The following is a 27,727-nucleotide window of genomic DNA, read 5'->3' as shown; positions in this document are numbered from 1 at the left end:
TAGGGTGTTTGAGACTGAAATGGGCTTTAGCAGACTACATGTTTAAGATTCCAGATATTTGGTTAAACCTTAAGTCAGAGGCCTAACACCCCTCAACTATAATAATCAACTAGTGCTTCAATCGCCAAATGGATTCTATAACTAAAGGATTAATTAGAGACAAAAATAATGAAACAGAGCCATCATACAAAATCCAAACATATAATACAGTTGTTCTGATTCAAATAAAGGAGAATAGAGGTATTCGTACCAAAGCAATTAATACAATGACATTTAGACTTACAAGTGAGCCTGCAGAGGTCATCTTCAAGACAGACCTTACTTAATTCAATTAAGCTTTCACGCAGCAGTTGAAGCAACTTAAAATGCTCTTTCTTGTCTGCCAGAACAATCAAAAGCATAAATATGTAAGAATCAGACAAAAATGGACACTTTTCCATAATTGCTCAAAAACGAATGAGGTCCCACTGTTTTTTACAATTTAGCCAAGATTTCATACCAAATTTTTTTTTAATACAAACAAAGTTGACAGCATAACGTAAAATATCGAACTTCCAAACCAATTAAAAATCTAAAACATAATTTTAGCTGATAATAAAATAAAAATAGGATCGTAAAAAAGTACTCAATTATTATTTCTCATTCCATTTTTGGCTAGGCAAACCAACCAGCACCTCATCTATACTATAGGAATTTAGAAATTGGTTTGTGCGAAGCAATTAATGAGGTTTGGTGTGGTGCAATTAACTGTTTCTTAATGGAACTTATTACTCTTACTCGTAATTTAACACCCCATTAAACGTTATATTTAGAAAGAAATTAATGGAGATGGTATGAAAAAACGTAGTCCCATACACGAAACATAAACAGAGGGTGATCCAGATGGGTTAAATGTCAGCATACTGTGGCTGACCCTCCAAATCCAAAATAACATCACCGTCCCTTTCAATTGAAACCAAGAAATTTACACGTAAGACTACACCACATCGGGAGGTCGGTCAGCCACAATAAACCAACATACCAAAAACATCTCGAGCACCTTTTATTTAGCTAATTAAACTACCTAATTGAATGACTATTACCCCAATTTTAATCTATGACAAATGTGGCAGCAAAAACCATACGAATGCCCACAATTAATGCTTACTAGTGGGTTAGGGGCAAAGGCGACCCCTCCCCCCCCTCCCCCCCCCCCCCCCCCCCCCCCCCCCCCCCCCCCCCCGATTAATGCTTACTTGTTTCCACAAACGCAACTTTAAGTCAACATCTCACCTCATTCTAATCGAACAATACACACTATCCACATAAAATCTGAACGGTGCATAATCTAAAATCACAAAATGCATTCAGCTTCTTAAACAGTTTACATTTATTTTCCAATCGATTGGTTTTATTATTCTTGTTTAATTTGTATGCCATGAACAAGGCCTAAGATATATTATTACAGAGCACAAACACGATTCTCTTACAGAGAGTAAATAAGAATTCTCTTAAAAAAACTGAAGCATGCTCGAGCTTGTTAATTACGCAGACATCATTAATGGATGCTTCACTTTGCCAATATAAGAGTTGAACTTCTAATTAATCTAAATAGCGACACCAATGGTTAACTCTGGCAGTTAAACGATGGAGAATGAACCACATTGAGTAGATTTCAAAACCATCGTGATATGGAATAGAAAGACATATGCTCGTCAAAAAATATATAAAAACGCAAATATGACATGTCACTGGGATCTTCTTTCAAAATATATGTGTAACTAACAATAACAACTACCTCAGCCTACAATATTTAGGATAGATCTAATATACAAATAGTTAAAACTTTCAATAGCTTATTCATCATAAAATTAGATGACACTTTAGGAAAATATTTATTTTGTTGATTTTTCCTCAATCAATAGCTGTATCCACAAGTTAATAGATAATAGCAAGCAGCATGGACCCACAAGTTTGACAAAGAACCTTCACGGCACATACAACACATTGATGTAACCAAACCCAAACCAAACCAACAAATTCTTGAGTTGTCCAAATGTATTGGTTTAGAAGAACATGCAAGTCCCTATCAAACAATAAAAAATAACCAATATGAAATTTTAGGGAGGAGGAGCGAGAGTCTTACCGGTGGGGGGTGGTGACTCTGATGATGATAAGGGTGATGATTATCAGTAGGGAAAGAGTCTGTTGTCGTTGGGGGTGCGGCTTTGGCAATCAGCTCCTCTTCATTTCCAAGACTCGCCCGAGACACATCTCTCTTGTTCTGTTTCCTATTTTCCCTAAGTTTTGAGAAATCAAGCGAGTAGTCAGGCAGCTGTCCCTTCTGGTCCCAGTCTCCAAATTGTGGCACTGAAAGCCAGGGAGCAGTTTTCTGTAGAAAAAAAAGAAGTAACGTATCTCAAAGTTGAAGCCAAGAATGTCAGAAGTTAGAAGTTAAAACAACACGAATTAAAAGTTCTACAGCTTTTCAATTTTCTAGAACTAACATTTTTTCAGTATAATAAACGTGGGATGAAGATCCAACCTCAAACCTCTAGAAAACCATGCCAATTACTGAGCTAAACTCATTTCAGCTCTAACTGAAGTATTTATTGTCACCTAAAGGCTAAAGCCTAAAGCATACACCACATCAGAGGTTTGCACATAAACCTCTCATTGTCTAATTTATTAGTCTTGTCTTATTAGTAATTTAGTATTCACAAAAGACAATGAGCATAGAAATCTAATTGCTATCTTATTGGAGCCAGAAATTAAGTTTCTCTTATAAATCAAATTAAAATTTGATTCGTTATCAGCAGAGTGCAATAATTAGATGAATTTTCCAATTTCAAAGTCAGTGACAGCAACTTTTCTAAAATTCTATTCTTCAGTCTTCAGAACATGCTAAAAATAAACAAATAAACAAAAAGTCAATAGTTGAAATAGAAGAGCGGCTGAATGAAACCTCTCGGCTAAAGCGTTGAAATTTTGGAACCATAGGAAAATAATCGGCAAGAGGATGGAGGAAAAAGTTGATAAGTTTGACTGCTTCCCAGCTTAGAAAAGTAACATGATTGCCTCCGTGAATTAATCATAAACGGTTAAAAAGCAAAAGCATATCGCTAATTGCTCCCGTGACAAAAACAAATACGTCCAAATCCAAACAAGGTAACTAACAAATCAAATTATGTTTCTGAATTTTAAAAGTAATGTGAGAAAATCGGACCGAAAGAGGCAGAAATATAAGGTAAAAAAAAAAAAAAAAAAACATTTCCAAGGAGCAGAATGGAAGGAAATACCAGTGCATGTGCAAGATAAAACGCCACGAAACCAGCGATGATTTCGCTCAAAAGAAACAAATAACAGAGCAACATTTAATTCACAGTTTGACCACGAAAAAAACACTGATACTAAAAAAACTATACTACTTCTATGATCGTGTTCATCAGGCGAGGTTTAAACACCAAAGAGACAACAATCGCAGCTCTTCCAAAGTCGCACCGTACAATTAAACTCCGATCAAGAAATCTACGCATTTCCACTCTCTAACTAGCAAAGAACAAAAGAAAAAAAAAAACCTAGGTTTCTCACGGAAACAAGCATCCACAAAACAGAACAAGAAAATCACAAAAAGCACCAAAGCAAAAACAACAACCTCCTTCCGATCATCCATCTGCAAGTTGTCAACGAAGAACACCGGACAAGAAGACGATTGAAGCAAAAAAGAGGAGTTTCAAGTTCTATACTAAGCGAAGAGGATTGAGAGTGAAAGCGTAGAGCAGAAGCAAAGAAGAAGCAGCGGGCAACGACACTGCGCAATTCTTATATTCTTCTTCTTCTTCTTCGTTTGATAAAAGTAAAAAAAAAAAAAAGAAAAAACTAATAAGACTCTGTTGAGTCTATATATATATAGGTGTCCGAATTGACGATAATGGGTTTCCGCGCCTTGCAATATTACGATAATGCCATTTATGCACGCACTAGTCTAAGTGGCCTTCGCTGTTTCTCAGGCTTTTACAGTTGTATGTTTAGGCTTACACGGAATAAATATATAATGGATATCATGGCGCTTACGCGGACTACAAACGATTGTGGATTTGTCCAAAACGACGACGTCTTCTTTTATGTAAGATTGGGAAAATTTTGTTGTACTATGATTTGGGTTTACATTATTCAAACAAAATATTTTAGGTTAATGTATTATTTTGATCTAATTCCAATCTTTAATTTTAGTTAATGTATTTTCTAATTCTTCTTAAATTTTAGTTCTTATTGTTAGTTTTTTGTTAGACTTTTTAAAAACATTCTTTACATGTTATATCTTATTTCACATAAATTATTGTTACTAAACTTATTATTGAATCGATTTGGACTAAATTTGAAAATTAGAAAAAGGAGATATAAAGAAAAATAAACTAGTTATTACGGAAAATGACAAGTTTTGTCTGGATTAAAAACAAATTCATATGTTCTTTTAAAAATTAAAAGAAAACGTTTAACGTTTTATAAATGTTTTGAAACTATTTCAGTTTATAGATTGTGTATTCAGAGCATGCTTTGTCTTGCAAGTAATAATTTATGAGAGTTGGTTTATATCTGATAAGAAAACACCAATTCTATGACTTATTAACTCCATTGATACAAAATTTATCATCCATTAAACAACTCTACTTCTTATCCAAAACGTTTCTTTATATAAAATTCATTAAATTGGGGTGTGACAATGGGTAAGAATAGTGCGATGGTTCTCACGTTTTTGTTTCAAGTTATTGCTAATTTACTACATTGGTTTTTTAGCCTAGATTTTGTCCAACATTTTAACGAATGTTGACTTTAATTGTAATTTAGAAGATTTAATTCTAAATCACAAAAGCAATCATGTGTGGATAAACGTATGTATCATGTTCCAACTTAGATTGGAAGGATCATTTCATTTTGAAACGATGGGACAATTATATTCCAATGATACTTAGTTATGTTTGTAGTACCAAAATCTCCATTATAGTTTTACAACTATCTATTCTACCATTATGATTATACCATGTTAACTTGTGGCTGTGTAATTTATTCACAATATTGACAAAAACCAAGTATTAAAAAAAAGCATAAATGTCAATACGTATTGATTAAAATAACTCATAAATTATTCAGTTTTATTCAAATGCTCAATCTTTATAAATATATATTTATTTAGCTCATATATGATATGGACTGACGAGAAACCGAATTATAATAATGCAAAAAACAATCAATAAAACTATGACATACATATAATAACATTAAAGAAAAAAAAAATCAACATAAAAAATAAGCAGGGAATTTCTCCACATTCAATTAATCATTGTTGGGAGGTGAGGAGGATATGATTAAATTTTAGATCAGAATATATACCGAAGACATCCTTTGACTTGAGCTCACCTCTAATTGAGATATCCAAAATTTGATGCAAATGGGCTAAGGAGCATATCAGTTGGGGTCATGGCCTTTTTGACAGATACTCAAACATCAAATATACAAGCAGCCCATTTGTTTTCAAGTTTCAGCCAATCTAACCCTATTTCCAATTCAACGATAAATCATATTCTTGTTAATTTATCAACAGTGCTTGGGTAAAGATTGAACCATGAATGTTAGTACATTCCTCGTAAATTTTGGCATGAATTTGAAATCTGTCAAGAGAAATTTATACTTTTTATTTAATCTAGTGAGACTAGACTTTTCAATATTTGACTAGACTTTTTTATTATTTGTTGAGAGTTGAGATAAGAATAGATTAAAAATAACAAAATCTAAATAATATTAAAAGCCAAAATTCTATCAATTTAATTTCGTCTGTATTGAAGATTGAGGCGTAGATCATACACATGAAAAAGACTAATTAAAGAGGAAAACAGAAAGAAAAAAACTCTTAAAAGAAGAAAAATCAAGGTGTCTACGAATGTGAATACGTGGATAGCAGAGATCCACGAATAAGGTGAAAGGTGGCAGAATGTCATTGGATGGGATGGGCCACGCAGAAGCAATCTAGCTCAACGGGCACCACAAAAACTCATATTTGACGAACTGGGCTTTATCTCTCCCGCGGGCCACAAAATTGCAATCTTTACTTTCCTAATTTATCGTTCTTTTTTTTTTTTTTTTTTTCCGTATACTTTTCATTTCTTTTTAAAATAAAACATTATTATTATTTAGATTAATATAGACTACTATAGATTCTATACTCATATTTTTCTGTAATCCTAATGTTGATCTAATATAATATATTATGGTAATTAAGAAAAAGAAATATTAAGTGGTCTAATAATTAACCTAACAAGATTATTATTATTAGTATGTAGAATTATGTTTTTGTTTTTAGTTTAACCGAGTTGAAGTTTCTTTCATCGTTAATACATACTTTAATCAAATTTTGATTTTTTAACTTTTGAGTAAATTATTACTATTTATGAAAATGTAGAGAAGAAACGAAGAAAATGTAATCATTGTTTAAAGAAATATGAATATTCTTATTTTTAGAAAAAGAATTAAAAAAATAATAATGGAAAATATAAAAACAAGACAATCCGATAATTTGATAGAATCATGGGCTAAGCGCTGCTCTGAGTTTGCCGTTGAAGGAGCTCGCACTTCTTTTCCGTCTCGCAATCTTCTTTGATTTGCGAGTTCCTTCCATTCACCAACACCCATTTCTTCTCTTTCATTTCTATTTATTGCTGTTACTTCGTTTTCGTCGACATGGACTTGACTATCAAGCTTCATCATCTTCACCTCCGCTCCAGTTTTCTCACCGGCTCACCTCTTTTGGATTCTCGGAAGACTCTATTTGGGTCTTCTCAGCATCACGCTTCGAATCGAACAGTCCCACAATCCATTGGAGGTAACTTCAAAAGTATTAGAGCTAGTGGTTTACCCAATCCTAGAAGAGCGAATTCTAGAATTGAAGCAGTGGCCGTAGAAGCATCGGTTGCGGAAACTTCGACCAAAGATGATATTGAATCTTTGTTTTCCAGTGATTCTGTGGATGAATTTGTAGATAAACGTGTATTTAAACAGTCAAATGCTGGAGATTCTCGAATTTCGTCAGGTGTGAAGCTTGAAAATGTGAGTAAGAGCTATAAGGGTGCGACGGTATTGAAGAACGTGAGTTGGGAAGTTAAAAAAGGGGAAAAAGTTGGTTTGGTTGGTGTAAATGGTGCTGGAAAAACGACGCAAATGCGGATTATTGCTGGTCTCGAAGAGCCTGATTCAGGGAATGTGATGAAGGCAAAGGCGAATATGAAAATTGCATTTCTGAGCCAAGAATTTGAGGTTTCTTTGAGTAGGACAGTGAGGGAGGAGTTCCTGAGTGCGTTCAAAGAGGAAATGGAGATAGCAACAAGGTTGGAGAAGGTTCAGAAGGCATTGGAAAGCGCAGTGGAGGATTTACAGTTGATGGGGAGGCTACTGGATGAGTTTGATTTGCTTCAGCGGCGAGCACAAGCAGTTGACTTAGATGAAGTGGATGTTAAGGTCAGTAAGCTGATGCCAGAACTTGGATTTTCTGAGGAGGATTCAGACAGGTTAGTGGCATCTTTTAGTGGGGGGTGGCAGATGAGAATGTCGCTTGGGAAGATCTTACTTCAGGTATATTTGCACGTGGTCGATAATAATTTGATATTATCACTCTACTTCTTGCTTATCACTAACCGTCTGTTTAAATTATAAGTCTACTTCTTGTTTTATACCTGTCTTTGATCATTATATGTCAAAGTTTCGCAATATACCGAGGGAATTATAGTCTTCTGCCACTCTCCGCAGGAGCCAGATTTGTTACTGTTGGATGAACCTACGAATCATCTTGATCTTGACACTATAGAGTGGCTTGAGGGTTATCTCAACAAGCAGGATGTGCCAATGGTTATCATTTCACATGACAGAGCTTTTCTAGATCAGCTGTGTACAAAAATAGTTGAAACTGATATGGGTGTATCAAGAACATATGAGGGAAATTATTCACAATATGTTATTTCAAAAGCTGAATGGATTGAAGCTCAAAATGCAGCATGGGAGAAGCAACAGAAGGAAATTGAACAGACTAAAGACTTGATAAGTCGGCTAGGTGCTGGAGCAAATTCCGGGCGTGCTTCCTCAGCTGAAAAGGTACATATAGTCTTCCTTATAGGTACAAATGTGATCTGAGAAGAAGCCATGCCAACGGGTTGTTTATCATGTGAAAATTACATTCTTAATACATGTTCATTATAGTTGGCACCATTTGACAGGTACCCTGCATTAGATGTACTTAGTTTGTATGGATTTCCCTACCTCTTATCTTTCTTGCAACAACCTATAAATTTCTTCTTTCCTGTAAGAGCTACGCAAATCTTCTCTTACGCAAATATGTAGGATGTGATATACTTGAAATGTGCCGCTTAATTGCAAATGCTGTCATCTAGATCACATGCCATGTTCATCAATGTATGCTTAGCTGCCATGAGCTTATTACATATTCTAATGAACCTGCATGCCACTTGATTTCTTCTTTTTCTTCTTCAAGATACCACTAAAAAGAGTGCATTTGCCTCAAATACTCTGCTTGGCACTGGGTGGGCGTTTTTATATCTATGTTGGGTGGGCCAAATTCTATTTTCAGCAACATCAGCGTTTCTGCTAACATCCCTCTTCTGTTCTCTCTCACTTATATCAACAGAAGTTAGAGAGGCTTCAAGAAGCGGATCTTGTAGAAAAGCCATTTCAAAGGAAACAGATGAAGATTAGGTTCCCTGAGCGTGGGCAGAGTGGGAGAACTGTGGTGTCAGTTAAAAATTTGGAATTTGGCTTTGAAGATAAGGTGAGTTCATGAAGTTCTATTAATAATAGAGAGGCTTCAGAGTGATCAGATGTTTTTTAATTTAGCAATCTTCATATTCATATGTTTTTTTTGGTTTTGGCGTGGCAGCAGTTGTTCAATAAAGCAAATCTTATCATTGAAAGGGGTGAGAAGATTGCCATTCTTGGCCCCAATGGATGTGGAAAGAGTACACTACTAAAATTGATAATGGGTTTGGAAAAGCCAAACGGAGGTGAAGTTCTGCTTGGGGAGCACAACGTGTTGCCTAATTATTTTGAACAAAATCAGGTATCCTGCAATTACTAGTATATCACCTCTATCGATCTGTAATAACAGTTTTTCTCATTTCATTGCTTACATCTATAATATTTTTGGCAGACAATTTTATCCTATGGGCCTAATCTCTGTGTTGAAAATTTGAACTCTTGTTCAGGCTGAGGCACTTGATTTGGAAAAGACAGTGCTTGAGACAGTGGAGGAAGTTGCGGAGGACTGGAGAATTGATGATATAAAAGGTCTCCTTGGACGTTGTAATTTTAAAACTGAGATGCTTGATAGGAAGGTTTCGTTATTGAGTGGAGGGGAGAAGGTAATCTTAAGTTACAAACTATCTTTGAGATTATGCTTGTTTTCTCGGTACCTTGTGAAGTATGGAAAGTTTTATATTCCCCAACTGATGTCTGGAATACAATTTTGGGGCAACCGACTCCACTATTTACTAAGTTACTAACTATAAGTCTACGTCCAAAGTTAGCTGAATTTCTTAGAGTTAGTTTCATATTTTTTATATCCTGAGGATTGTGGTAGGGTCCGGTTAATACAGATTTTAACTTTCTTATCATAGATGATTTACGAGAAACCAGGATCACTTCTAATAGGTTAATCTCAATCGGGAGGTTAAAGTTCCTTGGCCAAGTTTAGATTTTTCAGGATTATGAGGTTGTCCTTCAACTCTCTTTGGCTATCAGATGGATGTTATTTTTGACAGTTTGCTGGTGAATTCTTATTCTTCAATTTTCGGTCGAATCATATTTGTCCTACTAAGATCGATGAATGAATGTGAACTAATACTTTTCCACAATGACAAACTTTAAACCCATTGGATTTGGATTTCTTAAGAAGTTTGGAAGAATGCTGCAAATAGGAAAAAATATTATCATCAATTAAAGTTAATTTTTTTAACATCTAAAATAGTATTATATTGGATACTTCCTCAATAATATCCATGTGCACTTCTGAGTTCATTTTGGCATTTGTCTTTTCTGATTAGGTTGCCCTGGTTTTTTCTTCGTCGTAGTATGAACTGTTAGCCTTTATGTAACTGGCAGACTTGATAGTTGAAAAGTCTTTGAGTAATTATTTGAATCTCTTCATACTTCTTTTCTCACTCTCCCTCTTCTTCCGTCCCTCCAATTCTGTCTCCCTTTCTGCGTTGCATAATTCCTATTTTAGTTACCGTCAGCTGTCATTTTCTGTTTGGTGTATTGTCTTATCCCTTTGACATATAACTGTATCATTTGATTAAGGCGTGGCACGATATCTGAAATCTGTACTATGTTTTTACAGGCACGCCTTGCATTTTGTAAATTCATGGTAAAACCATCAACGTTGCTGGTATTGGATGAACCGACAAATCACTTGGATATACCTTCAAAAGAGATGCTCGAGGTTCAATTTCTTTTTTACATTGAATATTAGTACATCGGATATGCCTTTACACTTGAAATATATCATATTCAACTGCAATCTCAATCTCTGATTATCTTATCAGGAGGCAATAACTGAATACAGTGGCACTGTCATCACTGTTTCTCATGATCGTTACTTTATAAAGCAAATTGTAAATAGAGTCATTGAAGTTAAAGACGGAAATTTACAGGATTACGCGGGTGACTACAATGTAAGTGCTTCAGCTATTCACTTATTTATCATCTAATGCTTCAGGGTTCTTGAGGTTCAAAGAAATATTTTTATCTAAACCCCATGATTAAATCAACCTCTCTTGAGACTTCAATTGATGTAAATGTTAATGGATGAAAATTCCTCCAAAATATTTTGCATTTATTGGGATTGATATGAATGATTTCATACAAAAACCTCTTTTCCTAAAATTCCTCTTCTACCTTTTCTCTAACCATAGTAGAGTTTGCATGAATTCATAAATTTCTCCATCAATTACTTCCCCATGTCGTGTAATTGCTTATAAAACCAGATAATTACCATGCATTTTGTGAAACTGTTGCTGATGGTACGGTTAAGAATTATGTCAGTAGATTCTTACTTGATACTGTTTGTGGTTTACAACAGTATTATCTGGAAAAGAATCTGGACGCCAGGGAAAGAGAGCTAGAACGTGAAGCAGAGCTTGAAGAAAAAGCTCCTAAGCTTAAAGCCAAATCCAAGATGTCTAAGGTACAGTCAGTCAGTAACGTTTAAAATTAGCGCCAATTACCAATTTTCTTAGCCCTTAGCGCTGGCATAAAATCAAAGGAAAGCTGGACTTGTGACTTAAACCCAACCCCCTTAATTCTCCTCTCAGTCGGGTTGGACAGAAAAAGAAAAAAATGTAGGAATATAATAGCAAAGTTGCCTCTGGAAAAGGAAAAGGTTAATTAAAAATAACTTAGAAATATGTTATCTGAGCAAAACCAAACATTATTTGATTATGAATGATAAAAATCATGTTTCGGAGAGATTTCAAACACCTCAAAGAACATGTCGTAGTCTTAGAAATCCAAATGAATGGCATTTGAAATCATATCAGATGTGAATCATGTGATTGCTTTCGGTTTTCATTTTGAAAGTAAATGATAAGGTTAATTTAATTTACTTCCCTCTATCCTTTTGTCACTCTACAGGCCGAGAAGGAAGCACGAAAGAAACAGAAGATGCAAGCATTTCAGCAAGCGAAAGCGAAAGCTAAATCAAAAGGACTAAAGAATGCGAAGAGATGGAATTGAATGAGACATATTTTTTTAAAAAAAGCTCTCATCAAGAACGTTATTTGTTGAAACTAATGATACTGATAGAAATTAGAAAGCCTAGGAGGAGTAGCACACTGTGAGCCAGATTCCTCACCTTTGTCTATAATGTATAAATAGAATCATAAGCTCTTTATTTGGATTTCTGTAATGGAAAATCTTATCCTGTGTAAATTCATGTTGTTTTACATGCATACTGTTCCTATTTTTCTTCTTCCTCCTCCAGTGGTTTAAGAAAAAATTTAAATTTAGCTGAAGTACAAAAAGTACTAGTTTCTCAAGGACTCCATTTTTTTTTTAAAAAAAAAAAAATTTACATGTTTGTTTTTTCACCTTCCAGATGAGATGACAACTCAGTGCCTGTTTGAGAAAAGAAACTATTCATCTTTTTAGATATAGTTGTTCTTTTAGATTTTATAGAACAAAAAGAAATAAAAATAAATGGCAATAATTTCATAAGAGTTTGATCGTAAGATCAATAATATTTGTAGGGATTGGTGCAATTTGTAATACTTAATGGCTTTAGGTCGTAGTGAAATTCCATTTATAGACTAATCACAATTAACTGCTATTATAGATGTAATTAGATTGTTTTTCGTTGTGATTATTTAAAACTATAATTATTGTCTAATTTACAATTATTCTTATGGTTTGAATCTTAACGATAAAACAATGATGGTAACTATAACCCAAACCATAACAGCAACGGTTTAATGTAATTTTCATAAAGAAAGTAATTTTTTTCTCTTTTTAGATACTTTGATCCCAATCTCGATAGGCTATTAGATCCGTGGCTTTCAAGCAAGAGCGGTATTCTAAATTGATCCTTCCCTAAAGAAGAGATCCAACTACAACAATCAGAATGATTACTTTTCGTTTATCAATCGAATTGCGGCTTTCATTTATGGACTCAAACGTGGGTTTCATATATCAGTACAAATAGAGAATACAAGTAGATAACACAAAACGCATTCACATAAAATCTACATTTTAATCTACCATTAATTTGTTTCAATTGAACTTAGATAAATACGACATAAACCATGAAATTTTATAAGTTTAGATGACTTGATTAATCGAATCGAAAGTTTTTGAATACATGACTACTACATGTATAACTATTGAATGAAATGTTTTTCATAAATTAAGTCTAACTTACTTGGGTATAGCTGAGAGAGATGTGATCATATTAATTAAAAGGTAAAAAAAATTTAATCAGTTCCACCTCACACATCTTTCAAAGTTGAAACAAAAAACAATCGTACAAAACCCAAAAAGAAGATCGTGACTTGTGAGCTTAAATTTCTACACTACTTTTTTTTTGTTTAAAAAAGTATAAAATAGGATATTTAACCAAAATAAAAATACTTGGATCCATTCAGAATCACACAACCTAATTATTTATAATTGAAGATAAGGCCAGAAAGAAGTTAGGGTGACAGAAAAATGACATCTTTTGAGAAGGTAAAGAATTAGAAAGATATTTATGTGAAGAAGGAAGTAGACGAGAGTCTGTTTGATAGGAACTTGTGAGGAACCTTTAGTTTTCGACAACTCCAAAACGGCTCTCTTTTCTAGGAACCTGTCGGCCTTCCAAAGAAATTAGATGACTACTACAATTCAATCCTTTTTCTCATCATTCTTTTTTCCTTCCCTTTTCACTACAACAATTATAAACACGTACGTACCTAAAATTAAATATTTACAGAATTTTAGTAACTTTGCTAAACTTCCGCTAATAGATATCAATATCTAAAATTTCGTTATATACTATAAATATTTTCAAATAGTTTTATCATTTACAATAATTATTTTTATTATTTATTATTAAAGAATTAAAACAAACAACGAAATAGAGCAACGGTGGATTAGGCTAATTTAGAAGACGCTTTAAAATTATAAAAACAGTAATGATATAAATTAATTTCGAAGTTAAAAACTTGATTCCGAATCTACCAATTCAACCTCTAAACACCCATTGCAAATTTATTTAAATTTGTTAGAACCAAGACTGCATCACATAATGCATAAAGTAGAGACAATGTTTGGTATTTTAAATGATTTGTGAGCTACTTAGTTGAGGAAGTGGATTTATACATAGATTAAAACCAAGAAATAGCTTTACTTAAAAAAACAAACAAACAAAACATATCATCCACTATTACAATAATAATAATAATAATAATGATATGCTACCCACCACATTCCATAGAAGCTTTTTCCATTTTTATTTCTTCACGTGGTTATTATTTTTAATATTTTGTTGCTATTTTTTGTTTCAAGAGAAAAAAAAAAAATACTAACTTGTTTTTATTTTTCATATAAGTAGGGAGGGTGGATTTTTTTAAAAATAATTATTTAAAACACAAATTACTTGGATGTGGTTGAATTGAGAGTTGAAGAAACTGGCCTAGACTTTGCTTCTTTACCATCTCTTTGTAACATTGACCTTGAATCCATGTTTCATATGAAGAATGATGGAAGGATTTGGAACAACTTTATGCCCTATTTGTTGAATGATGTTGTAGTTATGAATAATGGTAGCTGCAACTATTTTCATCTCAGTAAAAGCCACTTCTTTCCCCAAACAAGTTCTTGGCCCTGCATTAAATGCCAAAAATTTATAAGATGGCACATGTTTGATACTTCCCTTCTCTGAAATCCATCTCTCTGGCTTAAACTCCAAGCAATCTTTCCCCCACACTTCACTCGTTCTTCCCAATGCATATAATGAAAACACAATCTTTGTTTTCGGTTTTATGTGATGACCACTTGGGAGTTTATCGTGTTGCGTAGCTACCTTGTGTTGAAATGGAACTGGTGGATATAGTCTAAGTGCTTCACACAAAGCCCCATGAAAATAAACTAGCTTCTTCAACTCATCAATCGAAAATATCCGCCATTGATCATGAGGTTCGTCTGTTGGAATCGTTAGTTTGAGCTCTTCTCTGATCTTTTCTATGACAGTTGGATTGTTCGAAAGACAAAAGAAAAACCAAGAGAGAGCTGAACTCAGAGTATCTCTCCCTGCGATCATGAAATTTAAAACGGTGTCTCTCAGAAACTTATCATCATCGTTGTCTATACTACTTGTAATATATGATGTAATCAAATCGACTCCTTCTGTCTGCTCATCACCCTCTTCTTTCATTTGATTTTGCAAGCTCTCCCTTTTGGAGGCTATCAATTTACCGACGGTTTCATCTATGGTATCCCAAGCTTGCTTCATCCTCATGGGCGGTCCAATCTGGAGTTTGTTCTGAAATTTCCATATTTTCTTAGGAATAAAATGTCGGAGAAAAATGACTTCCTCTGCATCATCCATGGCCTTGGAAAAAGGAACTTCAGGTAATTCAAGAGATAAACTTTGAAGGTCAAAGCCAGTGACAAACATACAAGTTGAATCAAAAGAGAACCTTTGAAACAAATCTTGCAAATCCAACACTGACCCATTTTCACAAGCAGTTTGAAGAACAGGAACAAGCCCAGATTTCACTTTCTTCAAAGTAATTTTCTCCACGAATTGAAGATATTTGTGATCATGGACCAAGGAATGAGCAGTTTTTCGTAGGTTTTTCCAAACATCAGAATCAGAATTGAAAATCCCATCTCCCAAAATTTCAAAGATGTACTTGAAATCAGGGCCTTTGGGGTATCGCTCAAAGTTGGTGCTCAAAATATGGTGGATGTTTGAAGGGTCGGATGTAAAGAAGAAATCAAGATCAGCAAACCAAGCACCTTTGAAAAAGAAAGTGGAAGACGAAAGACGTAAAATATGAGTGAAATGGTCTTGAATTCTATGCAAATTGCAGAGGATAGTGAGAGTCATTCCGAAAAAAGGCAAATTCCAAGGAAGTTCATTATATTTCCACTTTACAGATAGAAAAATAAGGACTAACAGAAAGGGTATGAAAGGGAGAAGGATTTCTAGAAAGCTTATGGAAGCCATTAATGGAGCTCTCTCTCAAACTCAAACTTGGTTTTGGGATGGCTATGAAGATGGATATGTACATAACATATATAATATATATAGTGGAAAATGGGAATAATTGGGAATGAATCTTTGATATCAATAGTTATATACAGTGCATGGATGAAATATAGAAAGATCTTGGCCGTTCATCAAATGTGCAATAGAAGAAGATAAGTTTTTGGAAATGATTTGTGCATTCCATCCAAAATAAAGTTAGATAGTTCTTAGGAACATGTTTGAATCCTTCTCTAATTTTCAAAGAAAAAAAATGAGTTTTTTTTTTAAAAAAATATTTTTTCTTGGCCTAAATAACTAGTTAACTTTTTTTTTTTTTTTTTTTTTTTTTTTTGGTTTTAAGATTTACTTCATATTGGATAAAATTGATCTATAAGGTATACGTGAACTTCAATTTTCAAATTTTATGGAATGTTTTGTTTCAATAAATGGAATAATTGAAATGAGTGATATTATGTTTGGATATGGAATGATTTGCACTTATTTTTTTCATTAAAATAAACAAACTATTGAACTTCCAACATATTATTTGAATTAAATTGCCATTTGATTAACTAAATTGGGCTCAAGGTTAGGGTTGTTCGGATCATCTAAAACAACAGAAGTTGTTAAAAAAGGGACCGAACTCATTCTTTTTCCCTAATGTTTGCTATTTAATTAGTCAATAGAAGCTAATTTAAATTAAAGTGTTAATAATACTTAACATATTTGAATATGAATTTGGTTTATTAAAATAAGGTGGTTAATACATATTGTGTTTGTTGATAATTTTACTTGACTATGATTGATTTGTTATGCATTTGGTTTATTTAAATAAATTTGTTAATATTGTGTTTGTTTTGTTTTAAAATTGTTAATATTGTCCTAAAAAATTGTTTTAAAATACTTTTAAAGTCTACGTTGAAAGTTTTATCGATAAGTTTAAAGGAAAGAGTAGTTTTTACCCGAAATGTTGGTATGAAATAATTAATCCATTGTGGAGTAGTGTTGAGAGTACGTACCCTAACAATTGTGTGTATGAAGAACTATATGCCACGTAGACAATTTAATGAGCTCATGCTTCGTCCATTTGAATTCTGTGGACGATTCAATATACACCTAAGCATGACATCTTTTCACTTGGCTTTTTCAATACTTATATAAACTATTAATCCATAATATATGAAAGATAACAAATAAAAGTCAATAAAAAATAAAGTGTTTGTAATTCAAGATTTATTCGATTTTAGTCTAACTATTTCGATTTTCCATAAATCTTAAATTTGATTTACAGAGGTATTTAAATGTGAATTCTTTTTAAATTTGGCCAAAATACTACTTTTAACAATAACTTTTTAAACGAGCAAATAAAATTATAGTACACGAATATACAAACATAATATGTTTTAGAGTAAAAAACGATAATAAGTAACAATATTTGTATATTGATTTTTGTAAAGAACAATAAACTAGTAAGTATGAACGATTAAATTATTCATTTATTAAAAATTTAGAAACTAAAATGGGATATTCAAGAATTGGGAAAACATTCAAATAAAACAAAACTCCATCTGAGACCATACTTTCAGCAATTTATTATCATTATGACTCTTTAATTAATATTTTTATTTAAGACATTTCATAATTAGTGTGAGCAAATGAAAGATTATCAAAACATTACCCAAACTCAGAAAGAATGAGAGAAATTTTCTTGAAACAGAAAGCTAAAGGAAAGAAAGTTGGGCAATGAAGCAAAAATATCAAAGATGGTATCAAATTTGGTACCTTACTTTAGTCCACCACTTTGTTCCATACATTTTCGTAATGTATATTCATAATTCATCTTAAATAAGATTGCTATCCTGTGCCCAATCTAATCAATTCTTTAAACTTTTTCTCTACATTTCTCTCATTTGAATTTAACGTTTGATCATTATATTTTTATATGAACCAATCATAAAATAAATCATTTTTTAATTGTTGAAGAGATTATTATTATTACTTTATTATTATTATTATTATATATCATATATATTGTTAAGATGAGTATATTTCAACTAACTATAAATTTGATATCGTCAATTTCGAATTTAGATATTAATCCTTTCGTCTAGTCTAGTTCACGTATTATATAAAAAAAATCATAAATTTCATTCACCCATTTCTAAAAATCCAAAATTCTCATATATAATAATATTTAAAATAATGAGACCCTCACATTGATAAATCTTGACACTCATAATTACAATATAATTGTAGTAATTAAACATCCACCAATGGAGGTTAAATTTTTCCAATTATTATAAATTTTGAGGGTTTAATTTTTAAAATAAGTTTAAGGAAGTAATAGTTGCAATTACCACCGTACTTTTTTGGAACATTATTTTTACCATTTAACTCCTAAAAGCTCATAAGTTTTAACCTAATTCATTATTTGTGAATTATGATTACGACACCATATATATCTATTCAAACCTCTCCAAATATGTTAAATTATACACCTAATTATCCTTAAATAAATAGTTATTATTGTTTCAATGAGTTTGACTTTAATGAAAATTAGCACGATCTTTCTTTCGTAGAAGTAAGGTTCAATCTAATTCTATCGGATCATTGTTATACTAAAAAATAATAAAATAAATAAATATTTATTATTATTTATTTAATCAAACTATGGATATGTCAAATTCACTCAACGATTATTTATAACTATTTTTAAACATTAGAAACTTAAGTGTTCCTTATGGAATCTACACGAATCTCAAACGTTTTTGGACCAAAAGTGTAATTTTTCAATAAAAGTAAAAGTTACAATAAAATCAAATGGAGATACAATCTTAAAAGTTGTGTGATTTGATAACCATTTTGAAAAAGAAAACATCAAATATAGTTGTGAAAGGAGTCATAGTTTACCAAAGTATTAAAAACATATGGGTTTGGCTGAACTAATTAACTCAAACGCCCCACCACTTAGCCGTAATCCAAATGCACCTCTTTGGCTAGAGCTTTGACTTTGGTGTGAGCCCCTATACTCCCACTTTGTAATTTGGGGAAAAAATGTTGGATGAATAAATGGTCTTGAACAACCTTTAACTTTAAAAAAACAAAAGGCCTAATTTAATTTATTGAATAAGACTAATTAAACTAGTCTATCCGACGTTGAATATTTGATTTCATCCGCTATAAATGTTAGAGAAAACGTAGGAAGTTAGGGGCCTTTTATGTTTGAAGTTCTCAAATTCATTAAGTTAAATCAATATATGTTTGGATAGAAACTCTAGATTTTGTGTTTGAAAATGGTTTGGTTTTAGGGTTATTTAATTCACATTGTACAATTTGATTGAGGGGATTTCTTTGCCTAAATTTGGATCAAATGAAATAACCGAATCCAATCTTAGTGGTAAGTTCATGTTGAATTCTCAAATGTGAATTCTAATGTAATAGTGACTTAGTTAAAATTCTAAAAAATGCCCTGAAATAGAATGAAACTAGAGTATGTTACCTTAGCTCATTTTCTCAACACGAAGGAAGAGATAAGTAACATGAACTAACCCAAGAGAGCTTAGAAAATAGAGAAGAAGACGTAAAAAATGGGGCGGAAGCGGAGATAGACCAAGTGGCTGCGAAACAAATTATTATTATATAAAATTTGTATCGACATTCCGACATTAGGGATAGAGCGATGATACTAAACATTAGAGCGCTACGACACTATGTGCTTTTCACAAATAATGATGCGTCAATACTAGGCAGAAGCCACTTTTGGCGTTTCTTTCCATATTTCCATTCTGATTGGTGCCATTGATTTCATTTTCGTCCAATTTAGCTCCAAATCGAGAACAGCATCGGATTCTACCTTTAATTGGCTGATAACGTATAAAGTAACCAAATAGAGATATAAAATTGTATAATGTTTTTAAATTAAGTGAAATTAGATAACACATTTTCGATGCTATCACATTTTATAAAATCATAATAGACTTATGTTTTATGTTTTAAAGGCAGAATTATATTAGAAAAGATAGAAAAAGAAGCTAATAAAGTGATTTACGTCGTAGATATCCAATTCTGTTTTGTTTTAAATTAAAATATGCATTATGTAATTTAATTATACAAAATTTCACGAAACAATAATAACTCTACAATTTTTTCTTAAAACATAAAATCCATGCTCATAAATTAGTTAATATTAGTTTATATTGAATCTAATATTTTACCGTTTATAGATATACACTTGAAATCTAATTTGTAAATATGGTACTAAACACATATTTCATAACAGATTCAAATCCAATTATTACTTTTTCTATAAAAGAAACTGTAAATTAACATGACTTTAATAATTGCATTTAATTATCCATCTTCCCTCCTAACTCACCATTTGCACGTTTCTCCAATATCAATCAAAAGTTTGTTATTGGCACCCACTAAAAGTTGGTTGGAAGAGTTATCATTAGTAGTGGTACAGAAGGTAGAAATTATAACCATTATATAAATTTGAGCATTAATTGCTTTTATCGTTTTAGGTTTAACTCCTACTGAAGGGACAATTTTAAGAGTTTGGATAAATTTGAGATTGAAAATTTTGAATCATGGAATTGTAACTACGAACATTGTTTGTAATTTGACCATAACAAAAATAAAAAGGAAAGAAAGAGAAGAGAAGTGATAGAAGGAAATGTAAGGGTTTGATAAAAGAAACAAAATATGACAGAAGAGAGATATATGTGAGATATGGGCATAGAAAGGGAAAATTCAGGAAAGGTTAGGGGATAGGACGAAATATTAGGACAAAAATCGTGTCCAATGCTGTAACTAAAATTGTTTGATAATGCTCCATTTTTTTCACAACACATGTGACTTTTGTTTGTTTCTTTGTTTCTTCTCTTTTACTTCAATCCCAAAGATGTCATATCATCTAACTTTACTTAAACCTTGCTCATTTCAAGGATACACACACATGCATCTGATAAAAAAAGGAAGCATGAATATTCATACTAATAACAATGTTTTTTTGTACTTAATTTCAAGTCCATCTCTTTGTAACCTTTGACCTTAAATCCATGTTTCATATGAAGAACAGAAGTTTTTGGAATAACCTGATGCCCCTGTTTGTTGAATAATATTGTAGGCAGCTGCTACTATTCAACTCAGTGAAAGCCAGTTGTTTAATTTTCTCAAGAAGCAAGTTCTTGGCCCAACATTGAATGACAAGAATTTATAAGATGGAACATGTTTGATCTTTCCATTTTCAGAAATTCATCTCTCTGCCTTAAATTCCAAGCAATCTTTTCCTCACACATCGCTCATCTTCCCTATGCATATATAGACAACAAAATCTTTGTTTTGGGTTTTATGTGATGACCTGATGGAAGTGCTTTATATTATGAGTCCACCATTTAGTGCTTTATATATATATTGATATAAAATAGAATGACATCTTTCTATATAAGAAGATATGCATGTATACCTCCCTGTGTTACATGACATGATGTAATTTAATTTTGACTAGAAGAGATGATTGATATTTTAGTAAATGGGGTTTGTACCGATACGACTATCCTATATATCATTACGAATTTCTGAATCGAGTTTTGAAAGTAGCCAGCTAGCTCATCATTAAGATTAACCTCCTCCAAACTTCTTCAACGAATATTATAAATTAGATGTAACCTGAATATATCATTTGACAGTAATGTTGATAAACTACCCACTTGCTCATTTATAACGTCAGTCCTATTGCTCTTTAACTCCAACACTTTTCCAACCTCTCCTCCTTCCTTAACTATCTTGTATTATTATTGTCATTATGTTTGCAATAAAGCTCTCTCTGTTGAGCTCCAGTTGTGATCATTCTCTAAAGTTCTTTGTGCTAAAAAAAATTATATAAAAAATATTTCAGAAATATGAAGTTTAGAGTAATTATAATGGATAGCATATATTCCATCAATTGTTAAATTGGGTAGCATATATATATATATATATATATATAAAAGTGAAATAGTTGAGGGAAAGAAGATATTATTAAGGACAAAACCCCTCCATTTTCTTATAATTTTATGAATTTTCTATAGACATGTGACCTTTTTTTTTTTTTTTTTTTTTTCATTTGACCTGTAAAAGTGTCATGTCAATTTAATTAGTTTTAGTTGTGGTAGTTGAATGTCTCCTTTCATTCCTTCAAAAAATATTTGTGAAATTTAAAGAGATATTCTTTGAAATAACACTTGGGTTTGAAATTTATTTATAAGTATTTTGAGAAGATTCTAAATCTTGTATTAGCATGTAGATTTACCACATGTATTAGTAAACGTAACAGTTATTTAAATAAAAATTAAAAAAATTAGGATAAATTTAAAATTGGTTTAAGACTTGGTTTTTTAAAAAGAAAACCAATGATTGAAATATATATACAAATGTATCAACTTCGTACAAATTTGAAAAAAAAATTATATTTGCTTAACAAAGCAAAGCATTTCAAATGCATAGAACTATTTATAAAAAGAAAGAGATGAATATATGTATCTATTTGCTTGTTAATAGGATTTGAGAAGTGTAATAAACATTGTTAGTGTTTTCGTGGGTTAGGTTGAGTTAAGTGTAAAAGTTTTTTTAATACAGTCTAATTGTCCGAATTATAAATTTCGTCAACCTAAATAATCTTTATTAAAAAATGAACCTTAAGTTGTTGGTTCGAGTTACCTATCATTTATTTAAATTTTTATTCTAAAAAGAAGTAAAATGTTATTATGAAAAAATTGATTTAATTATTTTTATACATGTAATTAAGATAACCAACCCAATTTCAATTCATATAATAAACATTTTCTTTCCAAAGTGTTAAAAACTATTTTTCAAAGTTGTACTTGAAGCATAAATTATAAAAAATAAATAATGAAATGAACTAAAACAAAAATAAATAAATAAATAAATAAATGTACATATAATCATATCATGTGTAGAAAAAAAAATAGTTTAAAGTTAATAAGAAATTCAAGTTGAATAATTTAAAGTTAAATTATCTTAAGTGAACCTATGAACCAACAAAATCTATAAAATTTTCATTTACTTGAATCCAAATTCAAAAGAGCTAATCATAGACTTTCAACTAATAATCTTAATTTTTCTTAGTCAACTAAATAATGTTTTTGTTGGGTTATAATTATGAATCCTAAATAATTCGAAATAATAATTTAGTTGACTATTTTGTCCATGAGTTAACCACGTGAGTATTTTCTAGTTTATCTAGTTTATTGAATGCCCCATTTATTATAATTTAAATACTTTGTAAGTTGTCACCCACTGTACATCTTTAAATTTCTTTTAAGACAGAGACTTTCAATTTTCAAACTCCTTTTTCTATTCTTTTCGTTTGTTTTTGGAAATGAAAAACTCCTTCTTTCTCAAGAATCGAAATTAATAAACCATAAATCATGTAATCATAAATGTAAATGCATAATAGTAGTTTCTTTCTTTCTTTTCTTTTTTTTTTTTCAAAATGTGATGCCAGTACGTAGCTTTAAATATTCACATACGTACTCACATTTTATTAAAGAATTTTGCATGCCAAACTCTTCTCTCGCTTATGTAAGAGTTATTATATAGTACTTAACTAGTAAATAGTTACAATGGATAATAGTTTTAAATGCTCAGATACCCACATGATAATAAATGCATACATATCCACATCTTAATTAATACCTTAATCACCTAATGTGCACTTAGTATCCTTTTCTACATTTGAATAATAACTCGAATGAGTGAACAGTCTTCATGAAGTTTAGTCAACTAAACAATTCTCATGAAAGAAGGGACATAACAAGAATATTATAAAATTACATTTGGACAAAATAGTCCGAAACTGATTTAACACAACATTATGATAAAGTTTTACATTTCAGAATAAAAGTTACTTTAGAAAACATTACAATCCTATTTACAAATTCTTTTATTCTGTAATTAATTTGATGTAGAACAAACTTATTGGAAACACGTAACTCCTTTGCCCCATTTCAAGTCCATCTCTTTGTAACCTTAACCTTGAATCCATGCTTCATATGAAGAATAATAGAAGCATTTGGAACAACCTGATGCCCTTTTTGCTGAATAATATTATAGTTATGAATAATGGCAGCTGCTACTATTTTCAACTCAATGAAAGCAACGTGTTTTCCTAAGCATGTTCTTGGCCCAGCATTGAATGCCAAGAATTTGTAAGATGGCACATGTTTGATCTTTCCATTTTCCGCATTAATCCATCTCTCTGGCTTAAACTCCAAGCAATCTTTTCCCCACACTTCCTTCATTCTTCCCAATGCATATAATGAAAACACAATCTTTGTTTTGGGTTTTATGTGATGACCACTTGGGAGTATATCATGTTGCATAGCTACCTTGTGTTGAAGTGGAACCGGTGGATATAGTCTAAGTGCTTCACACAATGTTGCATGGAAGTAAACTAACTTATTTACCTCTTCCATTGAGAATACCCGTTGTTGAAGATCACAAGCTCCATTTGTTGGAATCGTTGTTCTGAGCTCTTCTCTGATCTTTTTTACGACGGTTGGATTTTTTAAAAGACAAAAGAAAAACCAAGAGAGTGCTGAACTTAGAGTGTCTCTACCTGCAATCATGAAATTTAAAACGGTGTCTCTCAAAAACTTATCATCTTTGTTTGTATTATTTATCATATATGATTTGATCAAATCAACTCCTCCAGCTCCTTGCTCATCTCCCTCTTTGTTGACCTGATTTTTCAAGCTCCCCCTTTTCAAGGCTATCAATTTGGCGATGGTTTCATCTATGATTTCCCAAGCTTGTTTCAGCCTCATAGGTTGTCCAATTTGAAGTTTCTTTTGAAATTCCCATATTTTTTTAGGGAAGAAATGTCTGAGAAAAATCACTTCCTCGGCATCATCCATAGCTTTGGAAAAAGGAACCTCAGGGAACTCGAGTGATAAACTTTGGAGGTCGAAGCCGGTTACCATCATACAAGTTGAATCAAAGGAGAATCTTTGAAACAAATCTTGCAAATCCAACACCGATCCATTTTCACAAACACTTTGAAGAACAGGAACAAGCGCTGTTTTCACTTTCTTCAATGTAATTTTCTCTAAGAATTGAAGAAAATTCTCATCATGGACCAAAGAACGAGCTGTTTTACGTTGGTCCTTCCAAGCATAAGAATCAGAATTGAAAATCCCATCTCCCAAAACTTCAAAAATGTACTTGAAATCAGGGCCTTTTGGGTATCGTTCGAAATTGGCACTCAAAATATGGTGAATATTTGAAGGATCAACGGTTAAGAGGAAGTCCATACCTGAAAACCAAACACCTTTGAAAAAAAAAGTGGAGCCAGCTTCTTGTATGACTTCAGTAATACGATCATGAGATCTGTAGAAATGAGTAACAACACTTGGTGTCATACCAATGATTGGCCAGTTCCATGGAACAGCTCCATGAAAATTTCTTCTCCAAATACGACAGAAAATTATGAAAAGAAACAGTATGATCAACGCCAAAAGGATGGTAGCTGAAAAGTTGATGGAAGTCATTGGAGCAATCAATTTGCTTTTTGTAAGTATTAGTGTAGAGGAGCACTAAATTATATTCACAATCTCTAGAATTTGTATGTTATATATATATTTCATAACTTGACATAGTTTGAAAGGTGGGTTTTGAAGTTGGATTTTCTTTCTGGATTAGAATTAGAATCTACACATACAAACTAATCGAGGGCCATTTGGGTATAGATAATATTTAAGATTTGAATGTTTAGATTTTAAATGTCTGAAAAGATTGATATACGTATCTGTATTATACTATTGTTCGAAAGTTAAATATTTATGTTCAATTTAGTAATAGATAAAAAATTAAATTAAATAATTACTTAATTAAGTGTTAATGATTTTTAATTACTAAACAAAAAACAAAAGAACATATTTTAACACATAACTAAATTAATTACTAAAAACGAATTCGCTCTAGATAATCCACCTTTAGTGAAATAATTTAAATTAAATAGTTAAGAGAAGATATAAGTATTAATGGAAATTTATTCGGTCTAAATAAGATATTTAAATTCAATAATTAATTAAAAATCATAGAGATAATCCACCTTTAGAGTGTGTCCACTAGAATCAACCCTTTGAAGAACTTAATTCAGAACTAAAATGAAACAAGATAGTTTCATTAACAAATAACATATATTGGATTTCATATATACAATACAATATAATATAATTAATAGAAAATTTTAATTAAAAAAAAAAAAAAAGAAGAAGGAAAAGTAAAAATAAATTTAGAAAATTCAGGAGGGGTGGATTCTTGAGTCAAATCCTAATTTAATTATGTTGACTCGAGTAAGACTATTTATTAGGGAGCAATTTTAAATGTCGCAAATTCTTACCCAATTTCCACATGACGTTTACGGGCTATTACACAAAATCTAAGAACATTTATAATTAAAAGATTAAAAACCATATAAACACAAATCAAAACTTTCAATACATATATAAACTTGTAATTCAAGGTTTCTCTTAATTAACACCTTAACTCACTCAAACCACTAACCATAATGGATTTGGACATTTGTCCGACTTTTTTTTTTCCTTTTTTTTTTTTATCGAAATTTCGATTACGTTCTTTGCAAAAAGATGTTAAAGTAGAATTAAAATATAAAATTTATAAAATCTACACTTTATAAATTGTAAATTATTTGGCAAACTTTGCGAAATGTAAATTATCATTAACTTATTGCAAAAGATTTGTGTTTTACATATATTATGAGTTGATCAGGATTAGTTAGAGGAAAAAATAATTGAGAAACTATGATAAATATGAAATATATATCTTGCCAATTTAATTTAATAAGAAAAATAAAATTCTAATGGAGAAACGGTCATGGATGTTTAAATTCATATAATTATAACGAAATAATTATTGACGAAAAGGAAAGAAAAAATGATTAAAAAAGAAAAAAGAAAAAAGAAATCAACGAGGGTAGACAAATAAAAATAAAAGGAAAGAAAATTATTTTAAATTACAAAAACTTGTAAAAATATTTATAGTGAAAAACTTACAAATAAGATTCATTCCAATCTAATTTGCGTATTAGGAGAAATTTTTTCTTTAACCAATGGTTGCATCTAAGAAGTTGGTTTCTACAAAAACGAAAAAATTTCGTTGATAAAAGCAAATGTTGACACATTTAGTTTATACGAAGCTTGCCGACACAACGTGTTCACTAATGACAACGCTTAGCCTTTATGTGTTGAAATGTTATTTTAAAATTTTAATAATTGTCGAATGTAAAACTAATAATTATTGATTCAAATACATCAACTAAGGTCTCTTTCCGTTTGAATTATAACATAAGTTGAATTAACATGAAATTTTGAGGTTTTTGTTAATATTCTCTCTTAAAATGTCCTTACAATTTCCAATTTGATATCTAACGCTACTATACTTATTAAATATTTTTAAGATTTTATAATCAAAATTTATAAGAATGACCGAATTAAAATTAATTTTCTTACGTAAAATCTAAATTTACATTGAATAGAATAATTGTTTTAAATATATTAAAATAAATAAATTTAAAAATAGATGAGAGGTAAAAAGTGTATTAGTATTAAACACAAAATTTAAAATAATTTAAAGATAATAGTTTTTCTAAAAATTAAAAAGAAAAAAAGCAAATAAACACAAACGTATACGTTAATGGATAAACTTGTAATTCAATCTTTCTCATTTATGTTATGCCTAAACCCTCTCAACCTACTAACTATAATTAATGGATTTGGACATTTATCCAACTTCCTTTCTATACTTTTTATTTATTTTATAGTAAAATTAACTATTTTATGACATGTTTGATTATATTTTATAAACATCTTTAACCTACAATAGTTTTCCTTTTTTATATATTATTTAATACAATATATTAATTAACATATAGATATCTATCTA

At 31.2% G+C, this 27,727-nt stretch overlaps 4 protein-coding genes across 8 annotated transcripts; 1 reads left to right on the top strand and 3 right to left on the bottom strand.

Annotated features, from left to right (window-relative positions):
* Positions 1-166: 166 nt before the first annotated feature.
* Positions 167-3,992, bottom strand: LOC103484698 (uncharacterized). Of its 2 annotated transcripts, none has more exons than XM_008441922.2 (3): positions 3,635-3,992; positions 2,126-2,371; positions 167-379 (listed from the first exon to the last, which is right to left on the bottom strand). In XM_008441922.2, exons 1-3 carry the CDS (start codon positions 3,650-3,652, stop codon positions 332-334), a joined length of 312 nt encoding a protein of 103 aa, XP_008440144.1. In that variant the 5' UTR covers positions 3,653-3,992; the 3' UTR covers positions 167-331. The 2 variants fall into 2 exon arrangements, with proteins under 2 accessions (XP_008440144.1, XP_008440143.1); XM_008441921.3 differs by lacking the exon at positions 3,635-3,992 and adding an exon at positions 2,945-3,098.
* Positions 3,993-6,542: 2,550 nt separating this feature from the next.
* Positions 6,543-11,984, top strand: LOC103484697 (ABC transporter F family member 5). 4 transcript variants are annotated; one of them, XM_051088683.1, is made up of 9 exons: positions 6,543-7,602; positions 7,777-8,118; positions 8,669-8,809; positions 8,921-9,097; positions 9,243-9,398; positions 10,376-10,477; positions 10,581-10,709; positions 11,117-11,221; positions 11,668-11,984. In XM_051088683.1, the coding sequence occupies exons 1-9, from the start codon at positions 6,715-6,717 to the stop codon at positions 11,767-11,769; spliced, it is 2,142 nt and encodes a 713-aa protein (XP_050944640.1). In that variant the 5' UTR covers positions 6,543-6,714; the 3' UTR covers positions 11,770-11,984. The 4 variants fall into 4 exon arrangements, with proteins under 4 accessions (XP_050944640.1, XP_050944643.1, XP_050944641.1 ...); XM_051088686.1 differs by having other exon boundaries at positions 6,548-7,602; positions 10,584-10,709; XM_051088684.1 differs by having other exon boundaries at positions 6,548-7,602; positions 8,918-9,097; positions 10,584-10,709.
* A 1,839-nt stretch (positions 11,985-13,823) lies between these two features.
* LOC103484696 (alkane hydroxylase MAH1-like) lies at positions 13,824-15,836 on the bottom strand. The gene has a single exon (XM_008441918.3). The coding sequence runs from the start codon at positions 15,737-15,739 to the stop codon at positions 14,216-14,218; it is 1,524 nt and encodes a 507-aa protein (XP_008440140.1). The 5' UTR covers positions 15,740-15,836; the 3' UTR covers positions 13,824-14,215.
* Positions 15,837-23,769: 7,933 nt separating this feature from the next.
* Positions 23,770-25,311, bottom strand: LOC107990335 (alkane hydroxylase MAH1-like). Its single transcript, XM_051088393.1, has one exon. It carries the CDS (start codon positions 25,309-25,311, stop codon positions 23,770-23,772), a length of 1,542 nt encoding a protein of 513 aa, XP_050944350.1.
* Between the last annotated feature and the right edge of the window lie 2,416 nt (positions 25,312-27,727).

This window comes from Cucumis melo, chromosome 8, assembly GCF_025177605.1.
Source record: "Cucumis melo cultivar AY chromosome 8, USDA_Cmelo_AY_1.0, whole genome shotgun sequence".
Taxonomy (NCBI): Eukaryota; Viridiplantae; Streptophyta; class Magnoliopsida; order Cucurbitales; family Cucurbitaceae; genus Cucumis; species Cucumis melo.
Note: the sequence above shows the minus strand (reverse complement) of the source record. Positions and strands in the feature narration are given on the sequence as shown.

Bases quoted from the DNA above. Each gene is read 5' to 3' on its own strand.
- LOC107990335 (XM_051088393.1), bottom strand. From the start codon at position 25,311: ATGACTTCCATCAACTTTTCAGCTACCATCCTTTTGGCGTTGATCATA.
- LOC103484698 (XM_008441921.3), bottom strand. From the start codon at position 2,977: ATGGTTCCAAAATTTCAACGCTTTAGCCGAGAG. The intron at 2,372-2,944 runs GTTTCATTCAGC...TTTTTTCTACAG, and splicing joins TTCAACGCTTTAGCCGAGAG to AAAACTGCTCCCTGGCTTTC. The intron at 380-2,125 runs GTAAGACTCTCG...TTGTTCTGGCAG, and splicing joins AGAGTCACCACCCCCCACCG to ACAAGAAAGAGCATTTTAAG.
- LOC103484697 (XM_008441919.3), top strand. From the start codon at position 6,715: ATGGACTTGACTATCAAGCTTCATCATCTTCACCTCCGCTCCAGTTTT. The intron at 8,810-8,917 runs GTGAGTTCATGA...TTGGCGTGGCAG, and splicing joins AATTTGGCTTTGAAGATAAG to CAGTTGTTCAATAAAGCAAA. The intron at 11,222-11,667 runs GTACAGTCAGTC...GTCACTCTACAG, and splicing joins CCAAATCCAAGATGTCTAAG to GCCGAGAAGGAAGCACGAAA.
- LOC103484696 (XM_008441918.3), bottom strand. From the start codon at position 15,739: ATGGCTTCCATAAGCTTTCTAGAAATCCTTCTCCCTTTCATACCCTTT.